The sequence below is a fragment of the Pholcus phalangioides genome, unplaced genomic scaffold, assembly GCF_987345545.1.
Source record: "Pholcus phalangioides strain wild (caught in Gottingen) unplaced genomic scaffold, Ppha-v1.0 ptg000015l_1, whole genome shotgun sequence".
NCBI lineage: Eukaryota > Metazoa > Arthropoda > Arachnida > Araneae > Pholcidae > Pholcus > Pholcus phalangioides.
Genome location: NW_028301608.1, coordinates 66557711 through 66572675, shown reverse-complemented (window position 1 = coordinate 66572675; position 14965 = coordinate 66557711). Strand labels below are relative to the sequence as shown.

The following is a 14965-nucleotide window of genomic DNA, read 5'->3' as shown; positions in this document are numbered from 1 at the left end:
GTCAAAAGTGCAGCAGCAATGTCAATAGATTCCTCTCTGATGTTGATGGGGGTGGGCTGGATGATTTTTTTTTTTTTTTTTGCATTTTTAGTTTATTACTCTCACTCGAACTCTGACACCTGTGTCATTTGCAGGAGTTTCGGTTAGTTTTCGCTGGCAATCTTCATGTTTTATTTTTAGCGCGGCGGAGGGAGTGAAGATGGAATCTATATCCTCGGGGCTATTCACCTGTACGTCCGTCCCTCATCCCGCCGACATCTATAGGCTCGCTGGCGGTCCTGCTGAATATCTCATTAAAAGGAGGAGGACAAGGAGAATTCGCCACTCTTCCTTCCAAATCTTCCCTCTTCCTTCCGTTTTCGCTAGCAGCAGTATGCATTGTATGAGGATGAATGAATGAATGAATGCATGCATGCACGCGCGCTGTGATGTGTTTATGGATTTGACCTGGTTTTATCTGGGTGGGAGAGAGAGAGAGATGACTCACCTATCGATGGCAATGACCTTGAAAATCAGTGAGAGTGAGTGGTGGTTATTCAACAGTGAGTGCAGTTTGTAGGGAAGTGATCTAATTTTGGATTGTAAACCAGAAAGGCAGGATAGAGAGTAAGGAAGTCTTTCGCAGGGTGAGAATGGATGTCGTTTCAGACGTTCATGTGGGTCTTCTAAATATTTTGAATAGGTTGCTGAATATCAGTTAACATGGAATTATACAGTGTGTTCAATTTGGAATGGCAACGGTGTCGGAGAGGGAAGGGTGCGTGCTCAGGCATTCGTATTACTGTATTTTCCTGCTTATAATCCTCGGTGGTGCATAATTCGCATGCGAAATTTAAAGAAAGAAAAAAAACCACGAGTATAATCCACCACGGCGTATTATCCGCAGGATTTAAAAAGAAGAAAAACATCGTGTTTCAATAATCAATACATTGATACGCTAATTAATGACATTTATTTACAAAAAATAGCATTATTTATGCACAAAACATAATTTACAGTTCAATCAAAAACTTCGAAACTCAGACTCATCAAGCTGATAACATTATTTTCTGCACATTTTTTAATGTTTAACTACTTTTTTTAACAGATAATCCGCGAATTATACAGAAGAAATGGTATTTTGTAGCACCCCTCACAATTAATTCAGAAATCAATCTCCTATATAAAGACCAAGTGGCGCACCCATAGGTCTAAACCCACCCCTCTGTGAAATCCTATCACATTTTCTGCACATTGACCAATCCCTTTACCTCCCCCTTTTTTGTAGTGATAAACCATATAGTCAGGGCATATTCATATCAAATAATGTGTTTTTCACAGTTTAAGTACAGTTTTATCTCTAAATGGGCCTGTAAGGCGAAATTCTGTCATACTACAACATATTCTGACATGCACAGAATCATTTGAAATTTTTCAAGGATTGTTTATGAGATGCATGTATGGTTAAATATCAGTAGTCGTTATTACAGTATTTCTTAGCTTATCCTGCTGCTGCTTATTGTTTTTAAAAGCATGATCTTAAATGATACTGTGCCTGTATTAGCTTTTGCTTCAAAAACACAACCAACAAGAAATTGACCATGAAAATTATAACCAAGGCCCGAATATTGTTGACTTAAAAAATCCTGCAAAATGACTGTATAAAATGACCTAAAAACTAAAGAAAATATAAATGTTATTAAAATGAAACAAATTTTTTAAAAACTGACTGTTTCAAAGTGGAAGAATATTTTATAGTATTGTTTAAATTTTGCATCATACAAGAATGATTGCATGAGTAGAAATAATATCAGAAAGAAAAGATTAATATATCAGTCACCCATTTTCTGACATAAGATTCAGAGAGGCCTGTCAAGATATTGTTTGCCTTTTTCGAAGTGGATAAACATGAATGCTGGCTGGATACAACAAAGCAGTGTAACCTGTCATAACACAGTTCTGCTGCAACAGAGCGAAAAGAATTTTTGGATGACAGACAGTGGCCATCATGATCAACAAATCTTAAGTCTGGATAACTTTTTTGTGGGGGGTATTTAAACCATTTTATGCAAAAATAATCCACACACATTTTGGGAGAGCTAAATGTAAGCATTATAGTTTCTCTGTTCAGATTATACACACCAGAATGCTTCTTCTGGTCATGGGCATGGTGAAATGTTTGGGTGAATAGGACCTCATTTCCAAAAGTTATTGTTGGAAAATATGAGCAATAAAACATTGATATAACGTCAGCCAGTTTTAATGTGGCTTTGCTTATTAATGCTTATAATGTCAGTTTTAAAAAAGGTCCTGCCAGTGTAAATAGATATTGGTTTTACTTGTTATTAAATCGTTCCATTTAATTTTTAGTCATTTTTATCTGTTCTCTAGGGGCGATGTTATGCGGAGGTCTGACTATATTTTTCTTTTATACATGGATATAAATACTTATTCACATGTTTTTCCCCAGTGGATGCAATTTTAAATTAAACTCATACGTATACATTTTTAAGATATATACTTTTAGCCATTTATAACATTTTTTGAACATATTTTTTGACTTTTTATTTTCCACAGATTATTATTTTTATTTGATGGCCATGAACTCTACCATTTATCTCTTATAAATCTGATTTTTATTCATTCCAAGTTCTGCATATCTTAATATTGAATGCTGGTTGGTCATTGATTCTGAGTTACCAAAAATTCTGAGGTTATGCAGTTGAACTCTCAATTAGGTTACTGTATAACCAATTTAAATTCGATCAAATGTATTATAACAGTGGCCCTGAACTTGTGGGTAGTAACGTATAACCCCAGGGGATATATAATGGATGATTTAAAGGGTACATAAAAAATAAATCGGCAATAGTTGGTTAAACAAGTAAAGAGTTCAAAAATATGAAACTTCGGTTCATCATCAATGGTACGTCAGTCCTAAGACCGGTTTGTCCCTATGTTTAGCAGCCGCCACTCTTCTCTGTCTTGGGCTTTGTTTTTTAATTGGTTATAGCTGGTACATTCTGCATCATTTATTAGCTTTGAGATCCAGGTGATCCTGAGCCTTTCCCCCCCTTCAATCCTGCCCTAAATCACATCTCCCAGCGATCCACCATGATGGAGAACATGTCCCATCCAGTGTAGGCATCTATTTAATCCTTTTCAGGATTTGGTGGCTCTCTCCAACCTGTGTTAGTACTTCTGAATTTGACCTTTTCAATGCCCAGCTTATGCGCTCCATCTCCAGTGCTTCTAATAATTTCAAGGCTCTCTTCCTTATGGTCCAGGACTCTGATCCGTATAGTATGATAGACCCCATTTATATATTAATCAGGTGCTTTCATAATTTAATCGGTAAGTTTTTGTTAGTTAACGATCCTCGTTTAGCACGGAATTCTTGTATAGCAAGGGCGATTCTAGATCTTATGTCGTTGCTGCAGTAGCCATCTTCCGTGATCAAGTTTCCCCCCCCCCCCAAGTACTTACACGATGTTACTTTTTGTAGTTATTGACCCTTTAATTTTTGTTGTGAAGCAATGAGATTTCTTGCCCATTAGCCCATTGACATTGTTTTCGTTTTGCTTATATTTATTTTCATCCCGTACTTGTGGACCTTGTGGTAGTCTTGAGTAGGTAGTCAAGGTAGTTCTTGAGTAGTCTGCTTTCGTTTTCGCTATCTGCGCCCCCCCCCCCCCCAGTCAGATACCAACATTGTATTCACCAAAAGCCTTATTTAAAATTACTTCTGAAAAGCCATTGAATAGCACTTGTTGGGGAGGTTGGTTCGCCGGTACCACTCTATGTTGAAGAGGTACGCCGGACGCGGCCGGAGATGTAAACGAACTAGTTTCGTAGCACGACATATTATATATTACTAGGCATTATGAACAGGACATTGCGAAAATAATAATAATAACCTTTTCAATTAGCGAATTACAATTTAACTTTATTCATTCATTGAAATTACTTCGACACTGTGAATTACACTAAACTCGATACAATTTATATTCAACATGGACACTCTCACTCCACCAAATTAAACACACAATAATTATTTATATAATTTGAATCACTCACCGTCATCTCGGGCAAGGTTTTCCTGCGTCCCCTACATTGAGGGATCTCGACCCGGGGTTAGGATAAATTCAGGACTCTTCAAGCGCGACATGTTGGACGTCCAACCTTCAGCAATACCTCTCTCTCTCTGGCTAAAGCCTCGTGTGTTCCCAAACCAAGTTGGTGAAGACCACTGCTATTGGTCAAAGGCAATCGCCTGATTTCTGTGAGGGGTTTCATTGGCCCAGAGGCACAATGTCTGTCTGCAGAGTTGTGATGATGTTATGTAATACGTACTTATTCGGTGCTCAAGTGCGTCTTAGAAATACCTGGTGAGGGAAAGGAGAGCACACGTGTTGCATCCCATGTATGTATGTATGATGTGTGGTTTGTGGTTTCTCTATGAGAAGACGAGAGGGTGAGAGAGTGTGTGTAAGATGCAATCGTAACACACTGGTAATAGTAGGCATCCTTGTCGGATGCCACGACAGATGCAGTGGTTTCGCTGGTGTTTGGTGTGGCCTTCTTCTAATCCCATACTTGCCTTTTGTCTTGTATATAGGTCATGAATTAGGTTTAATAATTTTTCTGGACATCCAATTCTTTGTAATAGTGGGAATAATTTGCCCCAGTTCACCCGATCAAACGCCTTCTCATAATCAATGAAACAGATGTATAACCTTCTTCCCATCATGTTCAGGCATTCTGCTATCATTCTTAAATCTGCCAATGCATCTCTTGTTGCAAATTTCTCCCTAAAGCCGAATTGCAAATTATGTAGGTATTTTACAATACAGTTTTCCATACTTTTCCATATTATATGAAGTAGTACTTTCGACACATGATTGATAAGGCCAATTGTTCTGTGTTCACTGCATCTCTAAGCTGAGGTTTCTTTGGTATTGGTATGATAACTATCGTGCAATGTTCTTCAGGCCATTTGCCCATCTTATAGATATTGTTAACAAGATCAAAGAGCAGATTTCTGATGGTGTTTCCACTTTCTCTTAATAGTTCCGCGGGAATGCCATCCAATCCTGCCGCTTTCCCAGTTGGTAGTGCTGTTATTGCTTCTTTGAACTCACTTTGTAAGATCAGTTGGTTCTCATCTTCCTCTGGGCGGAGAACCTCAACATTTATCAGTTGGGCATACGGGTCACTATAAAGCTGTTACACATAACGGTATCAAGTTTTGGTACCTTTTGTACTTAGCTGAAGCTTCAGTTATTTTTATTCCATTCTCGTCAACCATCGTTCTAGGATTATATCCTTTGCATCTATGGGTGGTTGTCTTGATCTTTTTATACGGTAGGTCACTGCGGCCGCGGCGATCAAGAGTCTCTATTTCTTTACACGTCCTCTGCCACTACTACTTGCACACTTTTTTGCATTCCCTTTGAATTTTGTTGCGAAGTTTCCTATATTTTTCTTGGCCTCCATTCGCTTTATCGATCGTTGATCATTTTTATTGTCATTTCATGCACACGAGGGCTAATGAGACCGGGACCTACAATTTATTACCGATTCCGAACAGCAGGCTTGTTTTTTTTATACTCGTCGAGGGGTTGGTGCGCTAACCTCTTGATGGGAGACTCCCAGTGGTAGGAACTTTTTCTGCGGTCATGTCGCTGTTTCTGTTGTACCCCTGTGTCAGGAAAGTTTTCTGACAAGGATGAACCGGGTATCGAACTCGCAAACCTCTAAACATCCTTTGGTACTTTAGGTGAGTATCTTATCGACCTGGGCTACCGCGCCCCTCCATTTTATCATTTTTGTATATCGTCTTTTCATCCATTCAGTTTAGTATTTCTTCTGTGATCCATGGTTTGTGTGTGTCTCTCTTAGGGCATCCTAGCATCTCTGTTGTCGCCATTGTTACAGCTGTTTTTATATCTTCCCACGATTTTTCAACAGAACTCTGAGTTCTCCCCCGTCTCAGCTCCATTATAAGTTCATTTCCCCATTGTCAAAATTCTGTATGCTTCTCTGGGTCTTGTAGTTTTTCTATGTTCCACTTAGCTGTTTTTCTAGGTTTCCTGAGCCCCCAGGTAGCTCATAGATTTGTGTTATGGCACAATGTATAGGGGGAGGGCGATGGTCATTAGCAAGCTTCTTATGCATTTCTAGGATTACACACACACACACCTCCCCTGCATTTTCAGGGGTGGCTTATCCACTAATTTTCAGTGGTATGAAAGTCTCTTGTGCAGATCTTGGGGAGAGTGGGAAAGTGTTTCCTATTGATTTATAGAGGTTCTTGAAGTATGAAAGGCCAGAAATCACAGAGAATCCTTATAGGTTATGGCTTGGGTGACAATAAGTATTTGACAAAATGATTAATGAAAATATGGAAAGGTGCATTTTTGTAAAGTTACTTTTTTTTAAATGTTACTACCCAACATTTTTTTCATATTTCTATTATGATAAAATAATTACCTTGTATATATTTTTGTAATCATAGGTCAACAACAGAACATTCCTATGCCTCCAAGACCATCATCAAGTCAATCTGATAGTAGTGGACAGTCTCCGATGTCCCAGCCTCCTCCTGTTGCTGGAGGACAAGGTAAATTTTCACATGGTTCAAAAACAGAATGTGTAAATGAAAAGTTTTAAAGGTCTTTTAATTATATATATATTTTAATTTGAATGAATAATTGTCTGGACCCATTTCCATTTTTCTTATGAATTTTTTAACTGCCCATATATATATCCTTTATTGAAAAGTTGTACTCTGAGTGAGCTGATTATTCTGCCCTCAGTGATGACTGGTTCTCACAATTTCATGGATAATTCTACTGCAAATGCATTAAGTTTTCTTCCCTAGGTTTCTGTTTTATTTATTAAATTCAAATGTGTATCTATCATGGTCATATACAAGATATATTTCATGAAACAGAATTTAGTTATAAAAACATTTGAAAAGATAAATTCCAAAAAAAAAAATTGCGAATGAGAATGATTGGTGATAATTTTTATCAGTTTTCTGCATCCAAACCATATTTTTTTTGAACCCTTGGTGGCATGTTATGTTGTGAAGTGTCATCCATCCTAGTAGTATATTTGAACTATAATCTTGTTGTAATTACGTATTTTCTGCCTTATTTCAGGATACAACCAACAAATGGCACCACCATCCATGTATGGAAACAAAATGCACCAAGGAATGATGAGTGGAAGTGGATCACCTGTTGGTCCATATTCTTCCCACCAAACACCCGGACACTATGCACAAGGTGAATAACATGGTCTTTTTTCTTTCATAATCATGCAATGTGTTGATGTGAAATTTGTGTAGATTTCCTTTGTCGCAAATTGAATTTTATTGTCAATTACATTTTTCAACCCATTTGACGCCAGTTGGTAAGAAAATTTGCCATTCGACATTTTAATTTTTTTTTCTTTGCCAATAAATAGTGGGAGTGGTTTCACTCAGTGAATTTCTTCTTTCTAAGAATCAATGGGTTAAATCATCTATGGGTCATCTTCAATGGGTTAAATCATCTATGGGTCATCTTCAATGGGTCATCTTCAATGGGTTAAATCTTGACCGTTTGTCAAGATATAATTGAAAATGTGTATTGCTATAAGTTTTTTTTGGACAAAATGCTAAGTATTTCATGAAAAATTAAACATTTCGCATGACTAATATATCAATATTTGTTTAGGTGGATATCACAGACCACCTAATTCCATGAATGTTCAAGGTTATGGTGCTGCTCAACCACAAGGTTCATACCCTGGACAGTTGCCCGGGACAGCTTATCCTCCTCAATCCCCAATGCCATCCCACCGAATGACATCACATGCAGGTGCTGCTCCTACCAACTATAATTCACCTAGTCCAGGAGTTGGGTATCCCAATGCCCAGTATGGAAATTCTGGTCCACCTTCATCAGCAGGATATGGCATGAGTAATATGATGCCCCCTCCAAACCAGTACCCAAAGGCAAACGCTATGCCTCCTCCTACTGGAGGTGCTCAGGCTGCTGCTCAAGCAGCAGTTATGGCAGCTGCAGCAAGTTCAGGTTCTATGCGCCAGTCACCAATGTATTTGAGGCAGCACTTGCAGCAAAAAATGTATCCAGGAGGCTATGGTGGTTCTTCGATGAGTCCTGTTCCACCAGGAGCTCCTGGATCATCTGGTCCAACTGTGGGGCCAGATGCTGCACCAATGCCACCTCCATCAAGTACTCCGTCATCTCAGCCAACAAGTATGGGCCAAGTACCACCCATGTCACCACAAGTGTCTACACCAGGAGGACCAAGCTGTGATAATAATTCTGTGCAGTCATCAATGACGCTTGCTGGATTTACCCAGACATCTGCACCTTCATTAGGTAATGATTATGATTTGTTTTTAATCTCGCAATCTGCATAAATTTGTACACACAACTATATGTAGAAACATAAAAAAACATGTTTTTTTTTTTTTAAAGCTGAATGAAGACATACATTTCACACAAGTTTAAGTTTGGGAAAGTATAGCGAAACATCTCTCATAACCATCACTCCTCTTTTACAGCCAAATAGTATTTTCCCTCTTGTGCAAGCATAAGTAATTATTTCAAACTTGTGATTAATGGTCACCTCTCTTTTACAAACAATTTTATGTCTCGTGGGCATCCACAAGATAGAGAGAGATCTTATTGTATGATAGAAAGGATGGTTTTTAGTTTCTGTTTTTCTCTTAACATGATTAATTTGATGATCATAATATCTCTGGGGTTCAAAAATCACTGCATAGTTACATTTTCCCAGTTATTCTCTCCACAGAGACCTTCAACAGGATACTTGTATAAAACGAGAGTTCAGGCATCTACTACTTTCATTTCTAATATTAAAGGCAGATGACAGCACCATTAAAACACCAAATGTGCATAATGCTGGCAATATAAATACGTATCCACAAATAGTACATACGATAGAGCCACAAATATACACATGCAACACATTCGTGCATGCATTGTTAAATATTAGTGGTAAGTTATCTCCAAAGCAGAACGGTTTGCATTGTTCAGCAAAGGGCCCTCAGCTGATGCAAAAAACCTCTTTTTGTTAAAATTTTTCCTGAGATTGTTCTTCAGCAGCACTGATTATTCTGTGATGTACGTTGCAGATTGTGGCATATTCTACTTTGGAGGTAGTTATTATAGTATTTCTTGTCCTATTCTGTTGCTGCTTATTGCTTTTAAAAGCGTAATTTTGAACAATGCTGTGCTTCCATTAATTTTTGCTTTAAAAAACACAATCACATGAAGAAATTGACTATGAAAATTATGACATGGTGTTCAAATATGAATTTAATTGATAGTATTTCATTCATTTAATAGTTTGGAATTGGTTCTGAGCATTTAGAAAGCATTTTCTAATAAATATTTTCTTGTAAAATACGTGAAAACAATGATTACATAAAGTTTAAATTCCATCCTGGAAAAAGTGCTGCAGATACACAAATGCAGTACTTAGGTTTAACAATTTTTTATGGATGTCTCTTTCCCAACTGCTCCATTAAGAGCATTACATGCAGAGGATAGGTTAAATATTATTTTTATGAAATGATACTTCTCTCACATGAAATGCACACAACTCTTGGACATCATCAATTTGTTAGAAATTCCCTAGATGAATGTTTGTCATGCAGGATTTCGTAATAGTTATTATTTGTGTTTGTGTTGAATGTAAATTTTCTAATATTTTTAAAATAATCATAGGTCCACAATCTACAGCCACTACTCAGAGTATAAGCAGTCCTGTACCAAGTGCAGTAACTGTTTCTAGTCCATCTATTATGGGCTCTGACATGATGCAGTCTCAGCAACAACAGGGACGAGGTCCTATGGGCATGCCACAGGGGCCCCCTCCACCACCTATAATTGATGAAGGAAGCCAGGCATCAAATGCTTCAGCATCATCGTCATTGCCAGAAGAACGAGTTGAAACACCAAAACCCAACAGCAAGCCCACAATGTCCCATCCTCCTACTCCAAATGCATTATCTTCTCCAGGTGCTGCATCGATGTCTTCATTTCATGATGAATTTGAAAGCGTCTCCAGTCCAAGTTGGCCTAGAACGCCAGCAAGTCCAGTATGTATTTTCTTTTTCTTTTTTTAAATTCTTATTTAATTTCTTTTTCCTTTCAAATAAATAATCTTGGAGATTACAAATAGCCTTTGTCTTCATAAGTATTTAGTTACACTTAAATGTAAGGAAAATATTCATGCAAAGTTAATGAAATGGGTATATTTTTTTTACAGGTGATTAATAATCAAACTTATGATCACCATCCAATCAAAGTAAGTTTATATCTTTTTTCTGTAATGGAATCAAATGTGTAATATTTTGAACACAAGTAAGGTAATGCTTATATGGGCCATGTTGAAATCGCTCAAGGTGCTTATAAGTGTTAATTTTCAATTTCAGAGGCCTGATGGAATGTTGAAGTTATATGATATGTCAGATGAGCCTGATCGCAGGATGTTCCTCGATAAATTAATAATATACAATGAGGAGAGAGGTACTCCAATTTCTCAGTGCCCTACCATCAGTAAACAGCCTTTAGATTTGTACAGGTTGTACATTGCATGCAAGGAACGAGGAGGATTTGCTGAGGTAATTACCATTTATACGAGAGAACAAAATACTTTAAAAGATTTGGGCAAATATATATAGTCAAACTTGGTTCATTTGACATCTAAAGTCACTGGAAAAAATTTCAAATTATCCAATTAATCTACTCGGGATCTGTAAAAATGACTACAAATTGTAACTTAATCATCAACATTCACATAGGACAATTCTTTGGTGTTTAATCAGAACACGATAACTCCAAAATCACATTTTTGAGATATGAGCATTTTCATTGTCATTTGAAAATAAAAAATAAAGCATACACACAAATGAAAATATTATACATCATCATGTTGTTTAGCCGCACACACACATATTTGTGCATTTATCTCACTTCTAATTAGTTACAATTAGCAAGACTTACTTTTAGATCAAAAAGCCATTTTTTGGAGATATCAGTTTCCCAAATCATTCTTATGCTATCAAGAAAATATACTTTCATTAATGCATGACAATCTGAAGTTTTTGATACTTTTGTACTTTTAATAACGACAAAAAGATTTAGATTTCGAACTTTAAACCTTGATTTTATAGGTCGAAAAGTATAATTGGTGTTAAGTGGTAGGCCTACAGTCTCAATGCATTCCAGCTGAACAATGTTAAAGCGCATGTTATCAAAAAAAAAAGGGGGGGGGGGTAGCGGAAATACACTTTTCTAACTTTTATTAGTCTAAAAATTTATTTAACAACTTGATCGAGAAAAGCAAAGGCTAGTTTCTTTTGTAGAATTTTTTGAAACTGAATTTGCTCACACACACACACACACACACACAAAATTATGTTTTCCCTTCTAACTTTGAATTCAAAAAGTTTGAGTTAAACCAGAAATTTAAACATTAAATTAGATAGAAAATTCAAGGAAAGTGTGTTAATGTTCGAATTAACCGAGTTCTACTGTATATATATATATATCAAGTAATTTTTTAATTTGGCTCAAAATTAAAGATTTGTTTGAACGATTATGAAGAAATGGTTCAACTCATGCAGAATGCTTTTTTGCAACACAAAGTTCTTAGGAATCGCTAACTATATTGTAAACAAGTGTATTACCAATGAAAATTCAAATGTTGTTTTTGTATGCGGCGGTTTACTGTTATTTAATGTTATTGAGTTACCGTGATTAGCTGTTATTTGAGAGTTGGAATTTTGGTGTACTTGTATAAATGTTTTATTGCTCGATTGACAGGCACTGAAATATTTTCAAGTACATCTAAATGTCACTCAAGTTATTAATCATTAGCAGGACCTGTTTCTCCTAAGTTCAGACCCTAGGCAAACAAGGATTTTTGTGTCCCCTTATATATAGTGTTTTTTGAGGCACAGAGGTGTAGTACCCTTCCCTATAATATGAAAAGCAGCTAATTTTGTGACCCTGAAAATTTTGTGGGTCCCGAGTACATGCCTCATTTGCCTGTGTTAAAAACAGGCCCTGATCATTAGTAGTATTCATTTATAATTTTTGAGTTAATCTATTTTCATATGGATTTGTTTTGTGCAATTTTTCATGAAAAATGTTGTGAAGAATCATACCAATATATATTTTTTGTTTTATGATAGGTTATGAAAGCAAAGTTATGGAAAGATATCGCAGGTCTTATTGGTATTGGAGCTTCATCTAGTGCAGCATATACTTTGAGGAAGCAGTACATTAAGCATTTGCTGCCATTTGAATGCAAATACGACAGAGGTGGAATAGATCCCGGACCTTTGATAAATAGCTTTGAATCAAACTCGAGGAAGAAGAATGTTGTCAAAAGTGCTAGTAAGTGTCGTATAATTTCTGCATATACTTTTTTATTTTATTTTAAAATCAGATTATGATTGAATTTTTTTCCCATATTTTGTTTCTATATTATGTAAAAACTAACAAAATTAGTTAAACAATTGTTTAGTAATAAACTAATAATTATCATTTTCTATTAAGGCTGCATTTGTTTACCAGGCTGTAGTGGAGGGAGAGGGAATGGTACAGTCTTGTCTTTTCATGGCTCAATTTAATGATTGTGGTAGTTTTTATATCAATGGGGAAAAACTTGTTGGTTTCACTGAACAAAAAAGTTTTTGCAGTATGTATGAGTCTGCCACATGTCATATAATCTTGTTGCTGCTTGCATCATGTGGGAGTAGAGTTGAGAATATTTGGTACCACTTAAAGACACATGCTGACATAAACAAGACATGTGGTTCCTATATCTGTTTATCTGCCAGAAGAATTATTTGTTCAGGCTGTGCTCAGCATGGTGGGTGTTCGATACCCACTGAAGCTCTCCAATAATAAATTATAAATTTTTTTCTATGTTATCTCCTGCAGTCTGTGCAGTAGAAGACATCTTTTTTTTAATTTGTTATAATAATGTGTCTTAACTCTTTATAAACTTGTGGCAACTATCTGTGTTGTCAATCATTGAATAATTTTGTATTTTACACTGAGTCTGGCTACATCAGTTATTTTGACCAAGAATTTTTTATTTTCAGCAGTCAGGAACGTCTAGATGTTTAAATTTAAGGACGGCTTTGACTCTTTATTTATAATAATTTTGGAATTTTTCCAAAGCCAGAGTTTTGTTTGTGATGCAAACAATATCACAGAGGAAAAAAAAAAATTAATCTTAGTGAAAATACACTAAAAAATAAAATCCACTTGCCAAATCTAGCTGTTCCAAGATGTTGATGAGGTCTCAGAGTTCATTTTTCCTTTCTCATAACATGGAGAATCTTTTGAATGAGAGAAGAAAGAAGTTCAGAAGGAAACCTACAGCTAAGCCTTGTGGGTTGTAAGAAAATGTGGATTTTTTTTCTGAATCTTTAAAAAAATGTTAAATCTTTATTGGTTTACTGAGCATAAGATTTTAGTGTTTCAAATTTGATGCACTTGGTACTTTTTTCATGCACATTATTAGTCTTAAATTCTCTCTCATTGCTTTTATTTTATTATTATGAGGTAAAAAAAACATGTTTTTTGGGCACATTCTAATGTTTTGGTTGTTATTGAACCAACATTTTCTTCTTTTTTTTAGCAAATTTATGCATGGAAAGATTTTTAATTGAAATATCTATTTCATACTTCCATATTTTATGTACCATCTGCTAATGATACCAACCCATCTGCTATTGATCAACATTTAGTTTGTTTACTTAAATTCATTGTAATTTCAAGCAGTAATTATGCATATAAATCATTGACTCATTCAAAATAAATTCATTTACTTGTTTCATTTGTATATTCCGGTTTTTCTTTAAATGTCAAGTTCTTAGAGGTCACTATTTAGTCATCACAATCATTATGAAAAATTTAATTATATTGGAAGCATGTATATATAATGTTGATGATGAAAAAAAGTGTGAAAAAAAATCAAGCAATTTTTTTTCTCTTCCTATGAACCATGGATATCTAATGCCTTTTTTATTCATTGGTATTTCAGTGATGAATCAAGAAGGCTACCACCAAGGTGGCCCAATGATGGATGGCTACACTTCACCTTACCCTGGTGCCTATCCACCATCTTCAGGTCCACACCCAAGCATGATGCAAAATGCTGAATATCCTGGTCATCATCCACCATTCAGTGACTCCATGCATCCAGCTGGACCGATGGTGAACCACTCTAGTTCTGAAGGAGCCGTTGATCCGTTCAGCGACGAAATGACCGGATCCCAGTATCCTCAGCGGCATTCTACGGGAGACGGATATGGCTATACCCAGTCTTCCAACAATAGTGGCATTCCACCTTTCTCAGGAAACCAGCCTGGCATAGCACCACCATCTGGACAATATGTACCATACGGAAATACACCTGTGAACCAACAGGAACCATACAGTGATCAATACTCGAACAATATGGGGCCTCCATCGTCAGAAACCACTTATGGAAATAGAAGCATGGTTTCGGATCCTTATGTTCCACCTGGAGGATATCCTCCTAATAGGACTGTAGGCCCTTCAAATCCGCCTACCTATCCTCCATACCAAGGACCATGCGATCAAGAAAGGTAATTTATGCTTGTTTTATTTATTTTTAATTAATAACCGTTGTTAAATTTATCCATTAGAATATTTTTCTACAGCTAATACCTGTTATTACCTGAATGAAATTTTTTGTTTGTTTTGAGCAAAGCCTTGCTGTGTATTAAAGGGGAATATGTAGTGTTTGGTTTTATTTTAAGGACTACTATAAGTGTAAAAAAAAATTTATAAATCAGCATGGAAATTTTTATTGCATAGGTGCACTTTAATGGCCTTGCTGTGTATTAAAGGGGAATATGTAGTGTTTGGTTTTATTTTAAGGACTACTATAAGTG

The 14965-nt window shown here is 36.2% G+C and overlaps 1 protein-coding gene across 5 annotated transcripts in view; it reads left to right on the top strand.

Annotated features, from left to right (window-relative positions):
- Positions 1-14965, top strand: part of LOC149076555 (trithorax group protein osa-like) — a 121880-nt gene that overhangs the window by 92664 nt on the left and 14251 nt on the right. For all 5 annotated transcript variants that reach the window (XM_089244137.1, XM_089244134.1, XM_089244135.1 and 2 more), the window contains 8 exons: positions 6497-6601; positions 7146-7271; positions 7704-8375; positions 9750-10123; positions 10294-10332; positions 10460-10648; positions 12224-12428; positions 14089-14656. In XM_089244137.1, coding sequence (XP_089100263.1) covers positions 6497-6601; positions 7146-7271; positions 7704-8375; positions 9750-10123; positions 10294-10332; positions 10460-10648; positions 12224-12428; positions 14089-14656 — 2278 coding nt within the window. The remainder of the gene's footprint in view (positions 1-6496; positions 6602-7145; positions 7272-7703; positions 8376-9749; positions 10124-10293; positions 10333-10459; positions 10649-12223; positions 12429-14088; positions 14657-14965) is intronic.